This window comes from Gossypium arboreum, chromosome 5 (genome assembly GCF_025698485.1).
Source record: "Gossypium arboreum isolate Shixiya-1 chromosome 5, ASM2569848v2, whole genome shotgun sequence".
In the NCBI taxonomy this organism is placed as follows: domain Eukaryota; kingdom Viridiplantae; phylum Streptophyta; class Magnoliopsida; order Malvales; family Malvaceae; genus Gossypium; species Gossypium arboreum.
In genome coordinates this window covers 61,932,101-61,957,285 of record NC_069074.1, presented here as the reverse complement: position 1 = coordinate 61,957,285, position 25,185 = coordinate 61,932,101, and the positions used below count along the sequence as shown (strand labels likewise).

At 39.8% G+C, this 25,185-nt stretch overlaps 1 protein-coding gene across 1 annotated transcript; it reads left to right on the top strand.

The window, feature by feature from the left end:
* The first annotated feature begins 344 nt into the window (after positions 1-344).
* Positions 345-713, top strand: LOC108471595 (uncharacterized). The gene has a single exon (XM_017773192.1). It carries the CDS (start codon positions 345-347, stop codon positions 711-713), a length of 369 nt encoding a protein of 122 aa, XP_017628681.1.
* Positions 714-25,185: the final 24,472 nt, after the last annotated feature.

Sequence of the window (25,185 nt, the reverse complement as noted above, 5' to 3'; positions counted from 1 at the left end):
ATGAAATCATATCATAAACCCAAAAATAATTATAAAACAATTATTTCTATCTCGGATTTGTGGTCACGAAACCACTATTCCGATTAGGCCCTAATTTGGGTTGTCACACAGATGGCACCTTACGAAGCACTATATGGTCATAGGTGTCGCACTCTGTCATGTTGGATTGAGTTTGGTGAGTGACGTGTTCTGGGTCCTAAGCTAGTATCTGATACCTAGGATAAATTCAGATTAATTCGGGATCGACTAAAGGCAGCATCAAACAGACAGAAGTCTTATGCGGATCTGAAGTGTAAAGAAATTGAGTATTCTGTGGGAGATTTTGTCTTTTTGAAAGTCCCACCATGGAAAAAGTGCTGAAATTTAGGCGTAAGGGCAAGTTGAGCCCAAGATTTATTGGGCCTTACCAAATACTGAGGCGAGTAGAACCAGTTGCCTACCAGTTAGAGCTACCTCCAGAATTAGAGCAGATTCATAATGTGTTCTATGTCTCTATGCTGAGACGCTACCTTTCTGATCTTTTACATGTTGTACTGGTTGAGGAGATTGAAGTTAAACCAGATCTGACTTTCGAGGAAGATCCAGTTCAGATTTTAGATCATGAAGTGAAAGTCTTAAGAAAGAAATCAATCCCATTAGTGAGAGTTCTTTGGCGGAACCATAGTTCTGAGGAGGCTACGTGGGAACCCGAGGAGACGATGCGACAACAATAACCTCACCTATTCTGACTAGGTAAATTTTGAGGCTAAAATTTTATTTAAGAAGGGTAGAATTATAAAGCCCCAAATCCTAAAAATCCTGTTAAAATTTCTTTTGTGTGCATGCGATGTGGATGTATGGTTACCTCAGTGGCTTGGTACTATAGAAGTGTTTGGGAAGTCTTGGGTTCAAGCCTTGGCTTGAGCAATTTTTGCTCTTACTTGAATAAACCCTTTTTTTTTTATAGTAATCTTCTTAAAATTATGATAGGGTTGCATGTCAGAAAAAGGCTTGTTGGTCTAGTGGTCAATGGCATGTTTCTATGCGAAGGGACTGGAGTTTGAGTCTTGTTGCACGCAAGAGAGTCCCTTTTTTCAAACAGTCGTGTAGGTAGTTGGATGGCATTGGGACTCTAGTGGTTAGACATGTAAGGAGTAGTTGAGGAAGTTTGAATCTGTCAAGTGAGGAAAAAGAGGAGAGATTCAGGGAGAGATAGGGGGAGTGGATAAAGGAGTGGGGGAAGAGGTAGTAGTTGGCCGAATGTGGGAGTCTCCCTTGTACCAATTCAGTCATAGGATCATGTACCCTTGATGCCGATTGGTTTCTAGTTTTTGGCTCTCGGCTGGCTTTGCTTCTTTTCTTTTTCTTCTCTTCTGAGTGTTGGTTGTGTAGTAATTGAGTTTTCCTTGAGCATTCTGGTCTTTTGGAGGCTTGTTCTTTGCTTGTGCCGATTAGGCAGCTTTCTTTTTTCTCTTTTTCTCTTTAGGCGATATCCCTCTTGTTTAGTCATTTATTTTCTTCTCTCAACTACTTCTATTTTGACCGAATACTTTCTTCTATCCCCATAGCCTTGCCGAATCTCTACCGGCCCTCTTTCATTTGGGTTCTAAGCCGACATCTTTGCTTTTCCTTGCTAGCCGAACACTCTCTTCTCTTGAAGCTAAATCTCCTTGCGTTTAATTTAGGTAAATTGGTTCTTCTCGGCTTATAGCCGAATCTTGTGGTTGCTATCACTACTTCTTTGGATTCTCGGTTATTTTTTCCCATTTCTTTTCTCTCTGTCGTAATAGCATTCTCCTCTAAACTATCTTTATTTGTTGTCTCTGACAGGGGTGTGATAGTCCATCACGTACCTCGATTGTGGGTGTGTTATTGTAGGCCGTCTACTTTTATCTACTTTTTTGGTTCTATGTTTCGGTAAGTTGTTTCACTTGGTTCAACATATTCGCATTATGGTATTGGTTAACAGGATGCAATCATAATGCAGAGTTTATCAAGGATCTAAAAGTTCATCCTAACTAGCAGTTTAAGGCAGATAAACCATCTTCGTCTAGTCGAGGTAGGTAATAGCTACCGGTTGGGATTTAAGAGTTGTTAAGAGAGTGTTAACCCTAATGAATAAAGACTGATCGTACGTCATGTATGTGGAAAAATCGCACAAAAGTGTGGTAGATTGTGGGCCAGGCTATGTAAACTACACGATTAAGGCCATTTCTGGGCTAAGTGGGCCATATAAGAGTATGGGCCTACATGGGCCCGCAATATGGGCTGAAGGCCCATTATCACTATTTGACTATTAAGGTTGCATGGGTCACCTAAGACGACTGTGGACCTACTGTTGGGTCGATAAGTATACTTAGACCCTATACTGATGAAATAACGAATATACCCCTGTGAAGTAAATTGACTGAAATACCCCTGTATTATGTATAACTGTTTTTGAGCATGACATTTCTGCATACATGTATGATATTATGTTGCATTACATGGGGTGGGATATATGATTTTTGAGGAAGTGTACTAAAAAGCTATAAGCCTATTACTGGCAGCTCTGTTGCAAATACTGTTTTAGTACCGAAATTGGTACGACTTGGTATGTAGGGATGGGTGGGTTGATTTTATCCCACATGGTGTGTAGGGTTGGTACGGAGATGGTGTGTAGCGGTTGGATTGGGTAGAATTCTTTGTTTGCATACTGTACTAAAATGGGCTTAGGCCCAGACTTATACTATTACTAAAAAAGGGGCTAAGCCAAAACTAACGGGCCTAGGCCCAGATTGTGTGACAGCCCAAAATTGACCCTAGTCGGGAAGTGGTTTCGGGACCGCTAAACCGAGTCACCGAAATGTTTGAACGTAATATTTATTGTCTAGAATATGTAATTATGAATGTGTGAAAATTTCAAGCTTCGATTTAGCCGATAGCATGTGAATTCATTAGTAGGACTTGTGTGACACTTTTGAAAAGTGATAGGCTAATCTATAAGGACCTAATAGTGCATGTAGTCAAAGGGAGGACTTGCATGTCAAATTTCCCCCTAATAGTTAGTGGCCGCCATGACAAGAGATTATGGGTAAAACATGTCATAAAACATGTTGGGACAATGGTGTATGTAAGAAAAAAATAAAATAGTGAGCATGGGAATTTAATAATGAAAGGGAACAAAAAAAAAAAAGAGAAAAAAATGGTCTCATGCATGCCCATTGCCGTGAGTGTGGAGAAAGAAAGAAGAATTTTTGTTCATCATTTTCATTTCCTTTGGGCTGAAAATTCTAAGGAAGAAGGAAGGAATTCTTGTTTCATGTTGGTTTGGAAGAGGTTTAGGAGGAGGTTTGGCCATACTTGTACCTCGATTAAGGTAAGTTTGATGTTTTGCCATGAGATTCATGTATATTTTAGTTGCTAGCTTGATGTTCTTGTTAGCCCATGGTTCAAATCTTTGTTATGTCATGGGAATGAAATTCGGCCAAAGTGAATATGGTGTTAATGCCATTGCATGCTAAATATCAAGCTTGATAATGATTCATGTGATGGTGGATTGAGGATTCTTAGATTTTCTTTTAGCATTTTTGAATGAGATACTAAGTTCTTTGTTTAACCATGACCAAATTGAAACGGTATGGTGTTGTGGTATTCGCCATGTTATATCCATAAGTATGATTCATGCATGTTGCATGGTAAGTAAGATTTAAGCTTTGGATATGTGTGTATATTTGGATATAAGCCACTTGAGAATTCGCCATTGCACCTACATGAATATATGTTTGCACATGATGAATTGGTATGACATGTATACTATTTTAAGGTGTCTATTTGCTTGTGATGTTGTTTGGTTATGAAATAAATGAGAGATGTGTATAGAACTACAATATGTAATGCGTTAATTAGGAAAATGTATGCTGTTTTTTTTTGTGTAGTATTAAGTGTAAAATTGGCCTCCACATAGACATGCATATTCGCCAAAGGAAGTAGATTGGTGTGCATGTATTCGGTTAGAGGCAACCATATTGAAGCCTTATCTTGGCTTAGATTGTTGACCAAATGGGTAATAAGTGAGGATGGTTGCGAATATACAAACATACATATGCATGTGTAATTGAATTATGAATGTTTAGCAAGAGGGTTAAACTAGTTGATTTATTGATTAAGCTCAAGGAGTTAAAGAAGGAGAATCAAGCAAGGGAAAGACGAAGGTCATCGAGTAGCCGACTTGGACTATTTTACCCAACACAAGGTAAGTCATTAAGCGTATATTTGGTGTTGATTTAAATGATCAATATATATATGCAAATGTGTTTAAATGAGTTGGTGTGTAAATGGAAATGTATGTGTATGGAATGATGCCATTGTTGAATGTATAAAGGCAGCAAAATACATAAGGTATTGGTCTCGGCACTAAGTGTGCAGGTATAAATGGACACGGTGACAAGATTGGCACTAAGTGTGCGGGTTTAAAATTGTACAGCACTAAGTGTGCGAGTTTGATTATATAGCACTAAGTGTGCGAGTTGAATACATATAGCACTAAGTGTGCGGATTCACTATATGCTCTTGCATTACAATTGGCACTGAGTGTGCGACATTATCGAGCTAATCCCGGACAGCGGATCGGGTAAGTACCTCGAGCTCATGACTAATAGAAAATATGTTCATGCTCGGGGTTGAATTTGGTAAGTCTTAAATCTATGTGATGATTGAAATTGTATGATTGTGGTGGAAATGAGTTAGTGTGTGAAAATGCCTCAAATATCTTGTTGTGTAGAATATGAAATGTGGATGTATGACTTGGTATGAGATTGGACCGAAAGGTCCGAGGAATTATGGTATAGATTCGATATGGATGAGTACCTAGCCTCGTTTATTGTTTCATGTTGTAGTAACTTTATCGGTGGATTGATGAATGCTTACGACTTCTGAGTTGTAAACTCACTCGGTGTTTTCTTGTCACCCATTTTAGGTCTCTCGGACTCGTATTGTTTGCGTGATCGGGACCGTCGTTGAAGTCATCACACCGCTGAAATCTTGTGGTATTGTTTTTGTTGTTGAAGAACATTTGGCATGTATAGGCTATTATATTTTGTCGAATTGTGGGTTGTAAACTTTAAGCCATGTGAAAATGGCCTATGTGGTCGTCGAGTGGGATGCTAGAACCTATAGCCACGAGTCTTAGAAACTCAAATTTTGATAAGGTGGCCATAATTTGTGTCATGTATGATGGATGATTAAGGCCAAGGAAAAATTCATGAAATGGGCATAGTCTACTGCAGTAACTGTTGCGGACAGCAGCAGTGAGATGAGATTGAAAAATCACTAAAAATAGTAGAAGTAGAATTAAATAGTGAGTAAATTATGGAACTGAACCTTGATGAATCTATTTTATATGGACGAAACGAAACGACCATATGAGAGGTATACTGAGAAATATTAAGGTTCTCGTGAGACAGGGCCAGAACGGTTTCTGGGTCCCCTGTCGCGACTTTGAAAATTTACCATAAATTATCCAGAAAGAATTAGGAGTCATGCCTTATATGTAAAGATTCCATTTTGAGTCTAGTTTCATTAGAAACAAACGGCACCAGTATTAAAGCCCTGTACAGGGAGATATTCAAGTTGTAACGCGCGAAGGTCAGAGCAGTCGGTCCCTGTAACATGGGTGACTTTAACTAATAAACTGTACCAATTGGCCCAACCAAAATTCTAAAAATAAATCCATGGATGGGTATATGAGTCTAAATTCAGGAAAATTTACGAAACCAGTTTCCGAGTTTTGAAACTCGAGATATGATTTTAAGGCGACGGTGACGCAGTTTTCCAGCCTGACTGGTAACGTCAAATTGGTTGGTATCTTGAGAGGTTTGGCGTTAACCCCTCGTGTCCGACACCGGCGTCGGTCACGAAGTTAGGGTATTACAATTTTATTGGTATCAGAGCTATGGTTTAGTCGGTTCTAGGACTACCATAGCGCGTGTGAGTCTAGCTATACATGCCAAATTGTTAGCGCTTAATAATGTGATGACTTCGACGGTTGGAATTTTTGTTTTGATTAGCAATGGAACCCGGTAGAGAGACCCTTGGCGGATGACATTGAAAGTGTAGCGGCTGCTCCTGCGCAAGGGACACCGCCTGCTGAGCCTCGATCATCCGCGAATAATCAAAATGAAGGGCTAAACAAGCCTTCTTCACCATGATGAATGAGTGGGTCGCGCAATATGCCCGAACCAACCCGGCTGTCCAACCATTCCCGAATTTAAATACTCCACCCCAAGAGCCCGCAATGCCTCCAAAGGATCGATCCTGTGAGGCTGAGTAAACCACCTGTGGACTTGATTAGGAAGCGTGGGGCCGGAGTTCAAGGCCATAGTTCTTGATGATGCCGAAAAGGCCGAGTTCGCTCGATAACACCATTAGAGTGTTAGATGAACTCATGCACACCCGATGAATGTCTTAAGTGTGCTATATCCTTGTTAAGAGACTCGACTTACTATTGGTGGAGGACTTTAATTTCCATAGTCCCAAATGAACGAGTTACTTGGGATTTCTTCCAATCCAATTTCAAAGAAATACATTAGTCAACAGTTCATCGATCGAAGCGTAAGGAATTCTTGGAACTCAAGCAAGGCGGATGATCAGATCTCAATACGAACATGAGTTCGTAAGACTTAGTCGGTATGCTCGGAGTGTGTGGCTGATGAGGTTGCGATGTGCAAAAGATTTGAAGAAGGATTGAATGAAGAGTTAAAGTTACTAGTGGGAATTTTGGAGATAAAGGAGTTCGTGACACTAGTCGAACGAGCACGCAAGCGGAAGAACTTGGGAAGGAGAAGAAGAAGGCTGAATTTGAAACAAGAGATTACCGTAAAAGATCGACGAGTAAAGCTCCGTTCTCGGCTGTAAAGAGGTTCGGGGAGGACACCAAGAAGTCGAGGACGATGTGGAATTTCCATTAGAGCCCGACCATTGACGGACTCGAGCTACTTGATAGCTAGTGTGGGCAATAATCGTCAAGAGAGACCCGAATGCCCCCAATGTGGAAGACGACACCTAGGTGAATGTTGGGGTAAGTCTGCATTAATAGGGCTGTTATGGATGCGGTTCTAAGGACCACTTCATTAGAGATTGCACGGAGCTAGATGAGAGGAATAAGACGCAAGGTGCAAGACCTAGTGGAACGACGGCTGGAGGTAGGCCCCCGAGAATCTCTGGAGGTAGGGGTGGTAATCGAGAGGAGCCTCTAATATGGCTGTCCGATCCGAGACCCGTACTCCTGCTAGAGCATATGCCATCCGCGCACGAGAGGAGGCATCCTCCCCTGACGTTACCACTGGTACTTTTACTCTCTTTGATACTATTGTGATTGCATTGATTGACCCCGGCTCTACTCACTCATATGTATGTGAAACCTTAGCATCCAAAGAAGACTCTACCGTTGAGTCTCTCGAGTTCGTAATTCAGTGTCAAACCCTTTGGGTCAATACGTGCTCGTTGATAAAGTGTGCAAGAGATGCCCCTAATAATTCGAGAATCTGTTTTCCGCAGATCGATGCTTTTACCATTTAATGAATTCGATGTTATTCTTGGTATGGATTGGTGACCGTACATGATGCGTTGGTGGACTGCAAAGGAAAACCATTGATTTGAGGAGTGCAAATAATGAGGTAGTCCGAGTCGAGTCTCTTGATTTAAAAGGAGCGCCAATGATAATATCTTCTATGACCGCTCGGAGGTATGTGAAAAGGGTGTGAAACATACCTTGCGTATGTGTTTGGAAGTAAAGAGACGGAAGGAAACTCGAATCGGTACCAGTGGTTTGTGAGTATTGGATGTTTTTCCGAGGAGTTACTGGATTGCCACCGGTTCGAGAAGTGGAATTGACATCGAAGTTGTACCGGGTACTACGCCGATTTCAATAGCCCCGTGTCGTATGGCATTAACGAATTAAAGGAATTGAAGGTTCAATTGCAAGAATTGACGGATAGAGGTTTCGCCGACCGAGTTTTTCTCCATGGGGCGACTTGTATTGTTTGTGAAGAAGAAGGACGGAACCATGAGGTTGTGCATCGACTATCGTCAACTCAATAAAGTGACGATAAAGAATAAATATCCATTGCCACGAATTGACGATTTGTTTGATCAATTAAAGGGAGCCTCGGTGTTTTCAAAGATAGATTTAAGGTCGGGTACTATCGGTTGAGGGTCCGAGAATCGGACATACCCAAAACCGCTTTTAGAACGAGGTACGGTCACTACTGAATTCTTGGTGATGCCGTTTGGGCTCACTAATGCCCCTGCGGTGTTTATGGATTTAATGAATAGAATTTTCAGGCCATACTTGGATCGGTTCATAGTTGTATTTATCGATGACATTTTGGTCTATTCGAGAGATGAAACTGAGCATGCTGAACACCTGAGGCTAGTGTTGCAAATCTTACGAGATAAGTAGTTATACGCAAAGTTCAGTAAATGTGAATTTTGGTTGAAAGAGGTTAGCTTTTTGGGGCACGTGGTGTCCGCATCGGGTGTCAGGGTGGACCCGAACAAAATTCTGGCCATAGTCGATTGGAAACCACCAAGGAATGTTACCGAAGTTAGGAGCTTTTTGGGGCTTGCCGGTTATTACCGACGATTTGTAAAGGTTTCTCGACGATAGCCACGCCAATGACGGCTTACTCCAAAAGGATGTTAAGTTCGAATGGACGGAGAAATGTCGAAAAGTTTCGATCAACTGAAAGCTTATTTGATGAAGCCCCAATTCTAGTGCAACCCGAATCGGGCAAAGAGTTTGTCATTTATAGTGACGCATCCCTACTTGGGTTGGGTTGGGTTGCGTATTGATGCAAGAAGGGCGAGTTGTGGCCTGCGCGTCGAGGCAATTAAAGCCACATGAGAAAAATTATCCGAGCCATGATCTCGAATTGGTCGCCATCGTATTCGCCTTAAAGATATGGCGACATTACTTATTTGGTGAGAAGTGCCATGTGTATTCGGATCACAAAAGTCTCAAATATTTGATGACCCAAAGAGACTTAAATCTGCGACAAAGCGATGGCTCGAGTTGTTAAAAGATTATGAGCTCGTCATTGATTATCACCCGGGAAGGGCTAATGTGGTTGCAGATGCCTTAAGCGGAAATCACTATTTGCTTTATGAAGCGATGAATGTACACTTGCCTATCCTACCCGACAATGTGTTAGTAGCTGAATTGAAAGCCAAACCATTATTGATACGTCAAATTCGTGAAGCTCGAAAAGTCGACGATGAGTTGGTTGCAAAACGGGATGAGTGTGTTCGAACAAGGACTCGAATTTCAAATCGATGATGACGATTGTTTGAGGTTCGAAGTCGTCATGTGTCCCAAAGAATTGAACTTATTCCAATAATTTTGAACGAAGCCCATTGTAGCCGAATGGCAATCCACCGGGAGTACGAAGATGTACAACGATTTGAAACGTCGGTTTTGGTGGCATGGTATGAAACAGGACATCTCCGACTTTGTTTGAGATGTTTAATATGTCAACAAGTGAAAGCGGAACATCAAGTGCCTTGAGATTGCTTCACCGATCACGATACCCGAGTGGAAATGGGATCGAGTCACAATGGACTTTGTGTCCGGCCGCCATTGTCACTAGTAAGAAGGATGCGATTTGGGTTGTTGTTGATAGATGACTAAGTCGGCTCACTTTATCCCGTGCGTCACGGATTTTCATTGGATAAACTAGCCGAATTGTACGTTTCTCAGTTGTGAGATTACACGGGTACCGATTTCTATTGTGTCGGATAGAGATCCGAGATTTACCTCGCGATTTTGGAAGAAATTTCAAGAAGCTTTGGGTACCAAGTTGTATTTCAAAGACCGCCTTTCACCCCCAAACCGATGGTCAATCCGAACGGATAATTCAAATACTCGAGGATATGTTGAGATGTTGTATCCTTGAGTTTAGTGGTTCATGGGAACAGTATCGCCTTTGATTGAATTCGCTTACAACAATAGCTTTCAATCAAGTATTAAGATGGCGCCTTACGAGGCTTTATACGATCGTAAATGCCGTACCCCATTATTCTGGTGAAACTTAGTGAAGGTAAATTCTTGAGGTTGATTTGGTTAAGGATGCGAGCAAAGAGTTCGAGTAATTCGTGAAAGTTTGAAAGCGCCGGATCGCCAAAAGTCGTATGCGGATTTGAAAAGAAAAGATATTGAATATCGGGTTAGAGACAAGGTCTTTCTCAAAGTTTCACCTTGGAAGAAGGTGCTTAGATTTGGCCGTAAGGAAAATTGAGCCCGAGGTTCATCGGGCCATATGAAATATCTGAACGAGTCGGTCGATCGCGTATCATTTGATTTTGCCCCGAACTTGAAAGGATTCACAACGTCTTCCATGTTTCGATGCTTGACGTTATAGATCGACCCGTCACACGTAATTAGTCCATCGAGGTTGAAATTCAAGCCGATATGAGTTATGAAGAAGAACCGATTCGTATCCTAGCTCGTGAAGTGAAGGAGTTGCGAAACAAAAGAGTTCCATTAGTAAAAGTGTTATGGCTCAAACACGGGATGGAAGAAGCTACTTGGGAACCCGAGAACTCTATGAAAGAGCGTTACCCAAACCTATTTACGGTAAGATTTTCGGGACGAAAATTTCTTAAGTGGGGAGAGTTGTGACAGCCCAAAATTGACCCTAGTCGGAAGTGGTTTCGGACCGCTAAACCGAGTCACCGAAATGTTTGAACGTAATATTTATTGTCTAGAATATGTAATTATGAATGTGTGAAAATTTCAAGCTTGATTTAGCCGATAGCATGTGAATTCAGTTAGTAGGACTTGTGTGACACTTTTGAAAAGTGATAGGCTAATCTATAAGGACCTAATAGTGCATGTAGTCAAAGGGAGGACTTGCATGTCAAATTTCCCCCTAATAGTTAGTGGCCGGCCATGACAAGAGATTATGGGTAAAAACATGTCATAAAACATGTTGGGACAATGGTGTATGTAAGAAAAAATAAAATAGTGAGCATGGGAATTTAATAATGAAAGGAACAAAAAAAAAAAAGAGAAAAAATGGTCTCATGCATGCCCATTGCCGTGAGTGTGGAGAAAGAAAGAAGAATTTTTGTTCATCATTTTCATTTCCTTTGGGCTGAAAATTCTAAGGAAGAAGGAAGGAATTCTTGTTTCATGTTGGTTTGGAAGAGGTTTAGGAGGAGGTTTGGCCATACTTGTACCTCGATTAAGGTAAGTTTGATGTTTTGCCATGAGATTCATGTATATTTTAGTTGCTAGCTTGATGTTCTTGTTAGCCCATGGTTCAAATCTTTGTTATGTCATGGGAATGAAATTCGCCAAAGTGAATATGGTGTTAATGCCATTGCATGCTAAATATCAAGCTTGATAATGATTCATGTGATGGTGGATTGAGGATTCTTAGATTTTCTTTTAGCATTTTTGAATGAGATACTAAGTTCTTTGTTTAACCATGACCAAATTGAAGCGGTATGGTGTTGTGGTATTCGCCATGTTATATCCATAAGTATGATTCATGCATGTTGCATGGTAAGTAAGATTTAAGCTTTGGATATGTGTGTATATTTGGATATAAGCCACTTGAGAATTGGCCATTGCACCTACATGAATATATGTTTGCACATGATGAATTGGTATGACATGTATACTATTTTAAGGTGTCTATTTGCTTGTGATGTTGTTTGGTTATGAAATAAATGAGAGATGTGTATAGAACTACAATATGTAATCGTTAATTAGGAAAATGTATGCTGTTTTTTTTTGTGTAGTATTAAGTGTAAAATTGGCCTCCACATAGACATGCATATTCGGCCAAAGGAAGTAGATTGGTGTGCATGTATTCGGTTAGAGGCAACCATATTGAAGCCTTATCTTGGCTTAGATTGTTGACCAAATGGGTAATAAGTGAGGATGGTTGCCGAATATACAAACATACATATGCATGTGTAATTGAATTATGAATGTTTAGCAAGAGGGTTAAACTAGTTGATTTATTGATTAAGCTCAAGGAGTTAAAGAAGGAGAATCAAGCAAGGGAAAGACGAAGGTCATCGAGTAGCCGACTTGGACTATTTTACCCAACACAAGGTAAGTCATTAAGCGTATATTTGGTGTTGATTTAAATGATCAATATATATATGCAAATGTGTTTAAATGAGTTGGTGTGTAAATGGAAATGTATGTGTATGGAATGATGCCATTGTTGAATGTATAAAGGCAGCAAAATACATAAGGTATTGGTCTCGGCACTAAGTGTGCGGTATAAATGGACACGGTGACAAGATTGGCACTAAGTGTGCGGGTTTAAAATTGTACAGCACTAAGTGTGCGAGTTTGATTATATAGCACTAAGTGTGCGAGTTGAATACATATAGCACTAAGTGTGCGGATTCACTATATGCTCTTGCATTACAATTGGCACTGAGTGTGCGACATTATCGAGCTAATCCCGGACAGCGGATCGGGTAAGTACCTCGAGCTCATGACGAATAGAAAATATGTTCATGCTCGGGGTTGAATTTGGTAAGTCTTAAATCTATGTGATGATTGAAATTGTATGATTGTGGTGGAAATGAGTTAGTGTGTGAAAATGCCTCAAATATCTTGTTGTGTAGAATATGAAATGTGGATGTATGACTTGGTATGAGATTGGACCGAAAGGTCAGAGGAATTATGGTATAGATTCGATATGGATGAGTACCTAGCCTCGTTTATTGTTTCATGTTGTAGTAACTTTATCGGTGGATTGATGAATGCTTACGACTTACTGAGTTGTAAACTCACTCGGTGTTTTCTTGTCACCCATTTTAGGTCTCTCGGACTCGTATTGTTTGCGTGATCGGGACCGTCGTTGAAGTCATCACACCGGCTGAAATCTTGTGGTATTGTTTTTGTTGTTGAAGAACATTTGGCATGTATAGGCTATTATATTTTGTCGAATTGTGGGTTGTAAACTTTAAGCCATGTGAAAATGGCCTATGTGGTCGTCGAGTGGGATGCTAGAACCTATAGCCACGAGTCTTAGAAACTCAAATTTTGATAAGGTGGCCATAATTTGTGTCATGTATGATGGATGATTAAGGCCAAGGAAAAATTCATGAAATGGGCATAGTCTGCTGCAGTAACTGTTGCGGACAGCAGCAGTGAGATGAGATTGAAAAATCACTAAAAATAGTAGAAGTAGAATTAAATAGTGAGTAAATTATGGAACTGAACCTTGATGAATCTATTTTATATGGACGAAACGAAACGACCATATGAGAGGTATACTGAGAAATATTAAGGTTCTCGTGAGACAGGGCCAGAACGGTTTCTGGGTCCCCTGTCGCGACTTTGAAAATTTACCATAAATTATCCAGAAAGAATTAGGAGTCATGCCTTATATGTAAAGATTCCATTTTGAGTCTAGTTTCATTAGAAACAAACGGCACCAGTATTAAAGCCCTGTACAGGGAGATATTCAAGTTGTAACGCGCGAAGGTCAGAGCAGTCGGTCCCTGTAACATGGGTGACTTTAACTAATAAACTGTACCAATTGGCCCAACCAAAATTCTAAAAATAAATCCATGGATGGGTATATGAGTCTAAATTCAGGAAAATTTACGAAACCAGTTTCGAGTTTTGAAACTCGAGATATGATTTTAAGGCGACGGTGACGCAGTTTTCCAGCCTGACTGGTAACGTCAAATTGGTTGGTATCTTGAGAGGTTTGGCGTTAACCCTCGTGTCCGACACGGCGTCGGTCACGAGTTAGGGGTATTACAGATTGCGTTTACTCTGATTATTTGTTATTTTGGGATTTAACACACTGAGTTTTTGTAAACTCACCCATCTGTTATCTGTGCAAGAAATCCCCATGCTTAGACGGATCAAGGTGATGGAGGACTCGAAGGTGGCCACTCGACGTAGTTAATTTTTTTAAAATACTATAATTTAAATTTTATTTAATATTGGGTTTTCATTATGTAATAAGGCCTTTTAAATTTTATTTTAATTTGGGGATTTAATTACTTTAATTTTACCTCTTAGTAATAGGACTCGTATTTTCATGAAAGCACAAACCAATGTTTTTCTGAAATTATCACGCTTACGTCATACGTTTTAAAAGCTTCCGCAACAAACACTGTTTTAAAATTTGAGAAACTAGTATAATTAATATTTTGCTTAAATAACTTGATTTTTCACAAGGAACTAGACATCCTAACCTTTTATTTCGAATCTAATGAAGTTTTTATGAAAAATGAATTTTTTCAATTTGTGTTTTGGAAAAACACTCCAATGTCACATCATAGATTTGGCCATAACATCTAGGTCAGGTTTGGGGTGTTACACAAGTTGTAAAACTCGGTTGTGGATTTGGGTTTCTTTTAAAACTTGAAATTTCAAGAAGAATTGTTTTAAATGATTGGAAAGTATTTTGAAATGTTTTTACTGAAAGTGTGGTACACCGAGTCTCTAGCACCGATTGTGTAAGTCTTCTAAAAACTGTTGCTAGTTTAAAAGTGAAATACTGAAACTATTATAGGTAGTAGACTGTACTAAAATACTTTATTTAGGGTAAACCAAAACTGTAGTAAGACTTCGGTCTGTGAAAACGAACTCTGAATTAATGATACTATTTTTCATAAAATATTCGTTAATAAACACTGGGACTGTAAACTGATGCATAAAATTATTAATACAGATAAAGTGTAAATTGATAATGAGCACCATAGGTACTCGTGGAAAGGGTACAAGAGGCGCAGAGGAGGCCGTAGAGGTGCTCGGGCTAGGTCTTCTTCATCTGGCCACATACCTAATGTTGAAGCTAGGGAGGCACCAGCTTCACTGTGATTGAGACTGGGTCTCATAATCGCGTGGCTGGGGATGATGCACTCTCTCAAGCCATGTTAAGAATTCTAGAGAGGGTCGCTGGGCCAAATATTGGTACTGTGGGCTGTGGGTCGGTTACTGAATGACTCCGGTCTAATGGTGCTGAGATTTTTAGGGGTATCACTGGAGTTGTCCCTAATGTGGCAGAATATTGGATTGAGACCATAGAGAGGATCATAGACGGCCTCGATTGCACCCCGAGCAGAAACTAAAAGGTGCAGTGTCACTACTAAAGATGAGGCCTACCAGTGGTGGCTTACAGTTAAAGAGGGTACTCAGCCTAACCGGCTGACGTGGGAATTTTTCAAGACTATATTCCAAGGAAATTATGTGGGCTCTAGTGATGTGGATGCCCAGAGGAGAGAGTTTTTGAATTTAACTTAGGGGAATAAGTCTGTGGCAGAATATGAGGCTGAATTTTTACGATTAAGCCGCTATGCGCGAGGGATAGTGGCAACCGAATATGAGCAGTGTGTTTATTTCGAGGACGTCCTCAGAGATAGTCTAAGGGTTCTGATAGCTCCACAGAAGGAGTGAGATTTTGCGGCATTAGTAGATAAGGTGAAGATCACCGATGATGTGAAGCGTGTTGAGCATCAGAACCGTGAAAAGGAAAGATGTAGGAACAAGAGGGATTCACAGCCGTCAAGTTCTTTTCTGAGGCCTAAGAAAAAGGCCAGAGTCAATAGGCCGGTCAGAGTTAGGGCCCCTGTTGCTGTTACTGGACCACAGCCCTGTGCTGATTATGGGAGTCGCCATCAGGGCGAATGTTGGAAAAAGATTGGGGCATGTTTGAGGTGCGAATCTTTGGATCACCGTATTAGAGATTGTCCACGGAGGCCTGATCAGATGCGAGTTACTGGTATGGGTATTTTTTAGTAGCCAAGGGGTGTTCAGTAGCCATCGAGAGGTCATGGCTAGGCTAGAGGCGGTAATGGTATGGGTCGTGGTCAGAGGGCACCGGGCAGAGGTGCTAGTGATACTGAGGCGAGGCAGCTAGCTCTGGTTTATACTGCACGTCGCCAAGAGGATAGAGATGCCCCAGATGTTATCGCGGGTACATTCTTTATCCATAATGTACTTTATACTGCATTGATTGATGTTGGATCTACTCATTCCTATATAGCATGCACTGTATCTGAGACTTTGGGGATAATGGTTGAGAGCACTACCAGTGAGGTTACTGTATTAAGTCCATTAAGGCAGTCAGTGAGGGTAGATAAATTTTTCATAGATGAACCTTTGGAGGTTCAAGGAACCATCTTTTTGGCGGATTTGATGGAACTCCCTTTTGGAGAATTCGACTTAATACTGGGTATGGATTGGCTGGTGAAACATCGAGCAAACTTGGACTGTGCTACTAAATGGATAGTATTGAAAACTGCGGAGGATGAGGAGGTAATTGTAATTGGGGAGCGTCGAAACTACTTGTCAAATGTGATATCTGCATTAAAGGCCGAGAAATTGGTTCGTAAGGGTTGTGACGCATATCTAGCCTACATCGGTGTTTCAGATTCTGAGATTTCTTCTGTTAGGGATATTAGAACAGTTAAAGACTTTCCAGATGTTTTTCCTGATGAGCTACCTAGGTTACCTCCAAACAGTGAAGTTGAGTTTGGGATTGAGCTCATGCTTGGTACAGCTCCGGTGTCCATCGCCCCTTATAGAATGGCACCGAAGGAGCTTGTGGAGCTTAAAGCTTAGATTCAAGAATTATTGGATCGAGGGTTCCTCTGACCTAGTGTGTCTCCATGGGGAGCATCGATTTTATTTGTAAGAAAGAAAGATGGATCCATGCATATGTGCATCGATTACTGGCAATTGAATAAATTGACCGTTAAGACTAAGTACCCCTACCAAGGATTGATAATCTATTCGATCAGTTTCGTGAAGCTTCGATTTTCTCTAAGATTGATCTCCGATCAGGGTACCATCAATTGAGGGTTAAAGAGACTGATAGGTATAAGACAGTGTTTAGGACTCATTATGGTCATTACGAGTTCCTAGTGATGCCGTTTGAACTGACGAATGCACCAGCGGCTTTTATGGATCTAATGAACCAAGTGTTCCAGTCTTATCTGGATCAGTTCATAGTATTTTTTTATTGATGACATGATGGTTTATTCAAGATTTGAAGATGAATGTGATGCACATCTCCAAGTGGTTCTGCAGATTCTGAGGGAGAAACAACTATACCCCAAGTTTAGTAAGTGTGAATTTTGGTTACGAGAGGTAACATTTCTGGGTCATGTGGTATTTGTCGAAGTGATTAGGGTTGATCCTCAGAAAATCAAAGCTGTTCTAGACTTCAAGCCGCCTAAGATAGTATTTGAGATTTGTAGTTTTTTGGGATTGGTAGGGTATTATAGATGATTTTTTGAGGGGTTTTCATCGATTGCTGCACCTCTGACTAAGTTGTTGCGTAAGGGTGTACCGTTTAATTGGACTATTGTGTAACAAGAGAGTTTTCAGAAGCTTGAGAAAGTTTTAACTGAGGCCCTTGTCTTGATACAGCCAGAGTCTGGGAAAGAGTTCACTGTTTACAGCGATGCATCACATGTTGGGTTGGGATGTGTGTTGATGTAAGAAGGTAAGGTGGTTGCATATGCATCTCGTCAGCTTAAGGTTCATTAGGTGAATTACCTGACGCATGACTTGGAGTTGGCTGCAGTGGTTTTCGCACTGAAATTTTGGAGCACTACCTGTATGGTGAGAAGTGTATCATTTACACGGATCACAAAAGCGTCAAGTATCTGCTCACTCAAAAGGAGATAAATCTTAGGCAGCATAGATGGATTCAGCTACTAAAAGACTATGACTGTTTGATTAAATACCATCTAGGAAGGCCAACGCAATGGCCGACGCACTGAGTCGTAGGGCTATGACTAATCTGAGGGCGATGTTTGCTCGTCTCACCTTATTTGATGATGGTAGCTTGTTGGCCAAGATCCAAGTCAAACCGACGTGGATTGAGCAGATTAAGGATAAGTAGTTGGAGGACGAGTCACTGGGTCCTCAATTCCGATAGATATAAAGTGGTAACATATTAGATTTTGGATTGAATAGTGAAGGGGTGCTCTATTTCCGTAGGAGAGTATGCGTACTAAGGGATACTAATTTGAAGTAGTCTATACTGGGAGAGGCACATAGTAGTCCTTATGCTATGGATCCTGGTGGAAATAAGATGTACCGAGCCCTTCGTGAGTTGTATTGGCGGCCAGGCTTAAGCTTGAAGTTATTGATTTTGTGAGTAAATGTCTGACTTGCCAGCAAGTTAAGGCTGAAAATCAGTTACCTTCAGGTTGCTTCAGCCAATTAAGATCCTATTTAGAAGTGGGAAAGAGTGACTATAGACTTCGTTAGTGGGCTGCCCCTAATGCCTAGTAAGAAGAATTAAGTATGGGCCATCGTGGATCGGTGGACCAAGTCAACCCATTTCATACCAGTTCGTATTGATTACTCTTTACAGAAGCTAGCTATACTGTATGTGGCTGAGATAGTGAGACTACATGGGGTACCGATTTCCATAATATATGATAGAGATCCTCGCTTTACGTCTCGGTTCTGGAAGAAGTTACACGAGGCTTTGGGTACAAGGTTGGACTTTAGTAATGCGTTCTATCCTCAGAAAGATGGTGAGTCAGAGAGTGTGATTCAGATACTGGAGGACATGTTATGAAGTTGTATAATTGATTTTCGAAGCTGTTGGGAGGATTACTTGCCGTTAGCAGAGTTTGCGTATAACAATAGCTATAGGTCTAGCATACAGATGGCACCGTACGAGGCATTATATAGCTGTTGGTGTCGTACTCTTTCGTGTTGGACTGAGCTGGACGAGCGACATATTTTGGGCCTTGAATTATTTTCTGATACCGAGGCTAAAGTTAGACTAATTTGGGATCGACTGAAGGCGGCATCAGATAGACAGAAGTAGTATACAGATATGAAGCATAAGGAGTTTGAGTATTCTATGGGGAATTTCATTTTCCTCAAGGTCTCGTCGTGGAAGAAGGTTCTGAGATTTGGATAGAAAGGCAAGTTGAGCCTTAGGTTCATTGGGCCTTATCGCATACTAAAGTGTGTGGGACCGGTTGCCTATCAACTTGAGTTACCTTAAGAGTTGGACTAGATTCATGATGTGTTCCATGTCTCTATGTTGAGGCGTTACCGCTCTAATCCCACGCATGTTATTTCGATTGAGGAGGTTGAGGTTAGGCCAGATCTGACTTTCAAGGAGAGCCAGTTCAGATTTTAGATCATGATGTGAAAGTTTTGAGAGTTTATCTCTCTGGTTAAAGTGCTTTGGCCCAACCACAGCTTAGAAGAGGCCACGTAGGAACCCGAAGAGGCAATGCGACAATAGTACCCTCATCTGTTTTGAATATGTAAATTTTGAGGCCAAAATTTTCCTTTAGAGGGGTAGGATTGTAACGCCTCAAAATCATAAATAATTAGCTTTGTATGGTTGTGACAGAGCTGTGTATCTACTTCAGTGGTTAACTGTTCTAGGAGTGTTTGAGAAGTCTTGGGTTCAAGCCTTGACTTGTGCAAAAATTTTGTTTCTTACTTGAATTAACCCTGTCTCTAGTCAGTAGGCTTCTTAAACAAATATGGGTATTTTATGACATAAAGAGCTTGCTGGTCTAGGGGGTACGTGGTGTGTTACCTATGCCAGAGGATTGGGGTTCAAATCCTGGTGGGGGCAGTGGAGTGTTTTATTTTGCTGCAAGTGCTATGAAAGTGTCCTTGGTTGACCAAAACACTGAAGTGTTTGAGGGGAATTCGAACTGAGTAGTTGAGGGAGGTGTGATCGATTTGAGGGATTGGAGGAGGGATTTTAGAAGAAAATCAACGGTAGTTGTGGTGAGCGGGAGAAGTGTGCTGATTTTGAAAAGTAGGCACTTAGGAATTTTAGCTTTGGGGTGAGTTGAGTACTCTATTTCGGGTTTGTAACGCTCGTTTTCGTTCTTGTTTTCAACTCGGTTTTTTCTCTGCTTTCTTTTTGGTTGCCAATTCTATTCTTCTTCTACTCTTCTTTTTAAGTGTATCTCCCTTGTTACCTTAGGTCTAATATTACAAAGGTCATTCGGGTTTTCTCGGGTTTTTGTTTCCTTGTTTTGGCCGAATAGTGTCCTTCTTCTTTTTCCCCAATCGACTTTCCTCTGGATCATTACTTCTTCTTCTCTCTCTCTCTTCTCTCTCTTTTCTTTGGAGTCTATCGTTCACCCTCTTCGGCATATTGTTGCTTTAGCCGATTTTCATTTCTTGTCCCTCACTCTCACTCAGTTTTGTGGTAGCCGATCATTGCTTTATTCTATCAATCTTCCCCTTTTCTTCATTGCCAATTCTCTTATCCACTTTCTTTCTTGTTGGGCTCCCTTCAGTTTCTGGAACTTCTCAAGAGTAGGGGATTTTACATTGATAGGGAAGCAACCAAAATCTTTCCCTCACCACTCGATCAAAGATAACTCTATTTGTAATCATTGTGTTCAACTAGGGTATGTTGGCTTGCATTCCTTGGTGTTGGCCAAATGCTTCTTTCTATAAGTTGTATATGTTGATTCAAGCCATGTGTTTAAGCAATCATAATCAATGGATTTTGCTGGTAATGCAGATATTCGACAAGGAGCTTGTGATCGATCTTGGTTAGCGGTTTAAGAGGGCTAAGCCACAATTGTTCAATCAAGGCAGGTATTAATGATAAGTTGGAATGGTATTAAGAGAGGTTGTTAACCCTGTTGTCAAATGACTAATAGAATGCCTTGATTGAATGTAGGTTTTGGTGCTCATGAACTTTTAGCATGTTTCATGAACAAGGTGTGTAAAAACACTGCCCTACTCGTAAATCAAAAAAAGTCGAAATAAGTGACTGTCGACGCAACACGAGCGTGCGCTCACTCGTGTGGTAATACGAACTCCCAAAGGTGGGCGTAAGATTGCTAAGGCCGGCCATGAGCGATTTCATGGCCTGAAGCCAACATGGGCCATGGCGGGCCGAAAAGGGCCATGAGGGCCCCAAGGCCTGTGGGCCCTATACGGGTAAAATCGCAGGGACATGTGGAGGATATTGGGCTAGGCTGTACAGTTCACACGGCCAAGGCCGTTTTTAAGCTATGTGGGCCCACATGGGCCCGTATTATGGGAATTGGGCCCATTTGTACTGTTTGACTGTTAAGGTTGCACGGGTCGCCTGAGATGACTATGGACCTACTGTTGGGTCGGTAAGTATACCTAGACCCTAGATTGATAAATGACTGTTATGCCCCTATGAGGTAAAATGACTATTTTGCCTTATGAGATGTATGACTGATTGAGCATGCCATTCTATATATATTGCATACATGTAAAATATTATGATATGTTGCATGGTGATGGGTTTACCATGATTGAAGGAAGTGTACTATACTGGCAGCTCTGCATCAAATACTGTTTAGTGCTGCAACCGGTGCTATTTTGGAGTGTAGGGATGGGTGGGTTGATTTTATCCCCACATGGAGTGTAGGATTGGACGGAGTGGAGTGGAGTGTAGAGGCTAGCTAGGTAGGATTTCTGATTGCATATTTGTATTGTTACCGACACTGAAATGGGTTAAGGCCCACACTTATACTGATATTGTAATGGGATTAGGCCTAACTGAACCTGAACAGTTACCGATACGGGCTTAGGCCCAGATTGTGCTTGCTCTCTACATGGATGATTGTTTGTTGATTAAGGGATTACATACTGAGTTTTAGTAAACTCACCGTACTATTTGTCTGTGCAGGTAATCCCCAACCTTAGAAGGATCAGTCTGCGAGGGACTCGGAGGTGGCCACACAACTGCACATGCCTCCATATTTGACTTTTAATTAATAATTAATTTAATTTGGGTAATTTGATGTAATAAGGCCTCTTTAAAAATTTAATCTTTAATTCAGGATTTTATTTATTTTGACTTATATCTACTAGCAGTAGGAGGCGGGTTTTCAAAAAGATAATTTTTTTTCCAAAACACCACGTTCACGCAACATATTTTAAAAGTTTCCACAACAAACATTGTTTTAAAAACTAATAACAATTTAATATGATTAGCATTTTGTTAAACGACTTGAATTTTAACAAAGGACAATACATTCCAAAATATTTGTTAAGATCACAAAGTGGTTTAATATAAAATGAGTTTTTCAATGATATTATACTTTGCAAAAAACATTTCAATGTGACATCGCCAGACTTGGCCATAACGTCTGAGCCGGTTTTGGGGTGTTACATATAGGGACTTAGTCATTTTGTTACATGTCATATTGGTTTAGCCAAATGTGTTGGCATTGTAATGGTTAATGGTTCATTTTGTATATGGCCATTGGAAGTTGGCTAATATTATTCTTATTGGTCATTGGTATATTTATGTGATGATGCTTATCATGAAGATGAATTTGGTATGAATGGAAAAGAAAGTATGTGATGTTTATGCATGATAGATGTTAGTAAGTGCAAATGATGTATTGATATCTTATTTGTGGTTGATTTTGTTATATGCATATGCTCGGACTGGTGTTGTTTGTTAGGGTGTAGGTTGGTGCAAGTAAGAGTGACAAAATGGCTTGATAAATAGCCTTATTTTGTCCAAATGAGCAGAGACATGACCATGTGTCTCAGCCGTGTGAAGGACATAGCCTAGGGACATGGGTGTGTGCCTAGGGCATGTGAAGTCTGCACCTATTTCATGAACAATTTTGAAAATTAAATCGCCCACACGGCTTAAGCACACGGGATTGTGACTTGTCCGTGTGACTTTAATTTGCTGATGACGTTATAAATAGAGAGTTACACTGTAATAGCCCTAATTTGACCTTAGTCGGAAAGTGGTTTCGAGACCACAAAACCGAGTTGTAAAAATAATTAACCGTCATATTCGATGCTTATTATATGTGAACGTGCATGTGTGAAAGTTTCATACTGTAATTTTGTTAATTGTATGTGAAATTATTAAATAGGACTTATGTGAGAAAATTTTGAAATGTGATAGATAAATTTATAAGTGGTTTATTAATGCATGTTTTAAAAAGTTTGGACTTGCATGTCAAATGTCCCTTTTTGTTTATAGTGGCCGGCCATGTTGATGTTTATGACAATATATATGTATTATAATTTTTATAATATTAATGAATAAAGAAATAAGTGAAAATTTGGGTGAAGAAAACAAAGCTTTATCTTTGTCTTCTTGGCCAAATTGAAAGAAAGAAATGGGGCAAAAACATTCGGTCACTTGAAGCTTGAAGAAGGTTAGTAAATTATGTTAGTTTTTGAAATTTTAAGCTTAGTTTAAGTTAATTAACTAGTTTCATATTTAGCCCATTTGAAAACTTTGAAATTTGGATGTTGGTTTGAGCTTTCGGTTGTGGTTGTCAAGGGAAGAGATGAGATTTTGTTTGTCTTGAACAATCGTTTGGTATATAAATGTTAAATGGGAGCAAATGCCGTTTGGGTGATTGAAATAAATAATTAGAGGTTTAATTATCAAAAGGTTCGGCTATGTATATGATTTTTAAGGTATAATTTTGAATAATATAAGTAATGTTATGCATAGGTTTCGGCTTGATATTATCTTTATAAGTATAATTAATTCATTTTGATAATAAAGTATGAGGTGATAGGTAAAATTATTATGGTGGCTTAGGTTTAATGACATTCGGCTATGGATTATAAGTGTTAGCTAATTCGGCATAAGAGTATAAGTGTTCATTTCTTTGTATTTGAAGTCTTGAAAAGTAGGTTGTGATTAATTAAAGTGATGAAGGTTAAATCTTTAAGTTTGGTTAAATTAGGCATTCGACATTTCTTATGACATTAGATATAAGTGTATGAAAGGTTAAGTTTAAGTAGTTGGTGCGTTAAAATGTTGGTGATTTGGGTGCTACCTATGGTTGATTTAGGTACGGTCTTTGCATGAGTAAAAATATACTTATGGAGATGGTTATTATATTTTACTAAAGTATCACTATATGCATTTATATTAAGGAATGTTCAGCTATGTTATATATATATATATATATATATATTGAAATGATTATAATGGATAATATGTAAGAGTAGTTTCGGTTTTGTCAAATATGCAGTATGTGTATGGCAAATTGTATAACTATGATGCATTGAAGTTACCCTATATGATCGAGTAGATAATTAGATTACTAGTAGTATATATATATGTAATTTTTATTCATGGTAACTTGGCATGTGGATTGGGTATATGTTAGTCAATATATGCATTGGAGGTGATGTGTTAAAATAATTAGGTATACTGTTTGGTTTCATTATTGAGTATAAGGGTTAAGTGCTTTAAATTACCTTTGATGTTCGAAATGATTAAACAAATTTATTGGTTTAAATTAAGCTCAAGAGCAAAGAGGAGCTAGATCCGATAAGGGAAAGGAGAAGGTAGTCGAATAGCCTATTCACAACTATTCAAAATTTTCCGAGGTAAGTCTTTGAGTAATGGAACTTAGCTTATGATTTGATAATATCATGATATATAAGCATAATATATAAATTGTGACCTAATGTATCTACTTGAATTAAGTAGTGAGATAAGTAATTTGTACATATGACTTGTATCCGAATGGTTATAGAAATCATGTTGGATAGTGAAACGAAATCGAGTTCTTTGTATGTGACTATTGAGCTGAAAGTGAAATTATTGATAAGCATGTTGTGCTTGTGTTCTAGTAAGGTAAATGAAATGCTAATGTATTATGATATATATATATATATATATATGTGAACGATAATTGAGGCTTTTAACCGGGCTAAGACCCGCAGGCCTTGTATGAGATATATATCCGAGCTAATTCCCGAAGGCATTTGTGCGGTGTTATATCCGGGCTAAGTCCCAAAGGCATTCGTGCTGGTGTTATATCCGAGCTAAGTCCCGAAGGCATTCGTGCTGGTGTTATACACGGGCTAAGTCCCGAAGGCATTCGTGCTGGTGTTATATCCAGGTTAAGTCCCGAAGGCTTTGTGCTGGTATTATATTCGGGCTTAAAGTCCCGCATGCTTTGTGGTGGTGATTGAATTTGGGTTTCAAACCTAGCAGACTTAATGCCGATGATTGGAGTAAGATTTTGATTTCGAATTTTCGTAGTAAACTACCATTGAATATGTTCAATACATTAAGTTGGTCAGGTATGTATTATATACTTTTATATGTTAGATTGATCGGAATTAAATCATGAATGTGAAATGAGAAGTATATGTGAAAATCTCATATGTGTATGTGTGTATTCGGTTATGGTGAAAGGTTATATGAGATTGATTTGGTGATATACATGTTAAATAATATG

Coding starts and splice junctions, on each gene's coding strand:
- LOC108471595 (XM_017773192.1), top strand. CDS start 345: ATGGAAAAAGTGCTGAAATTTAGGCGTAAGGGCAAGTTGAGCCCAAGA.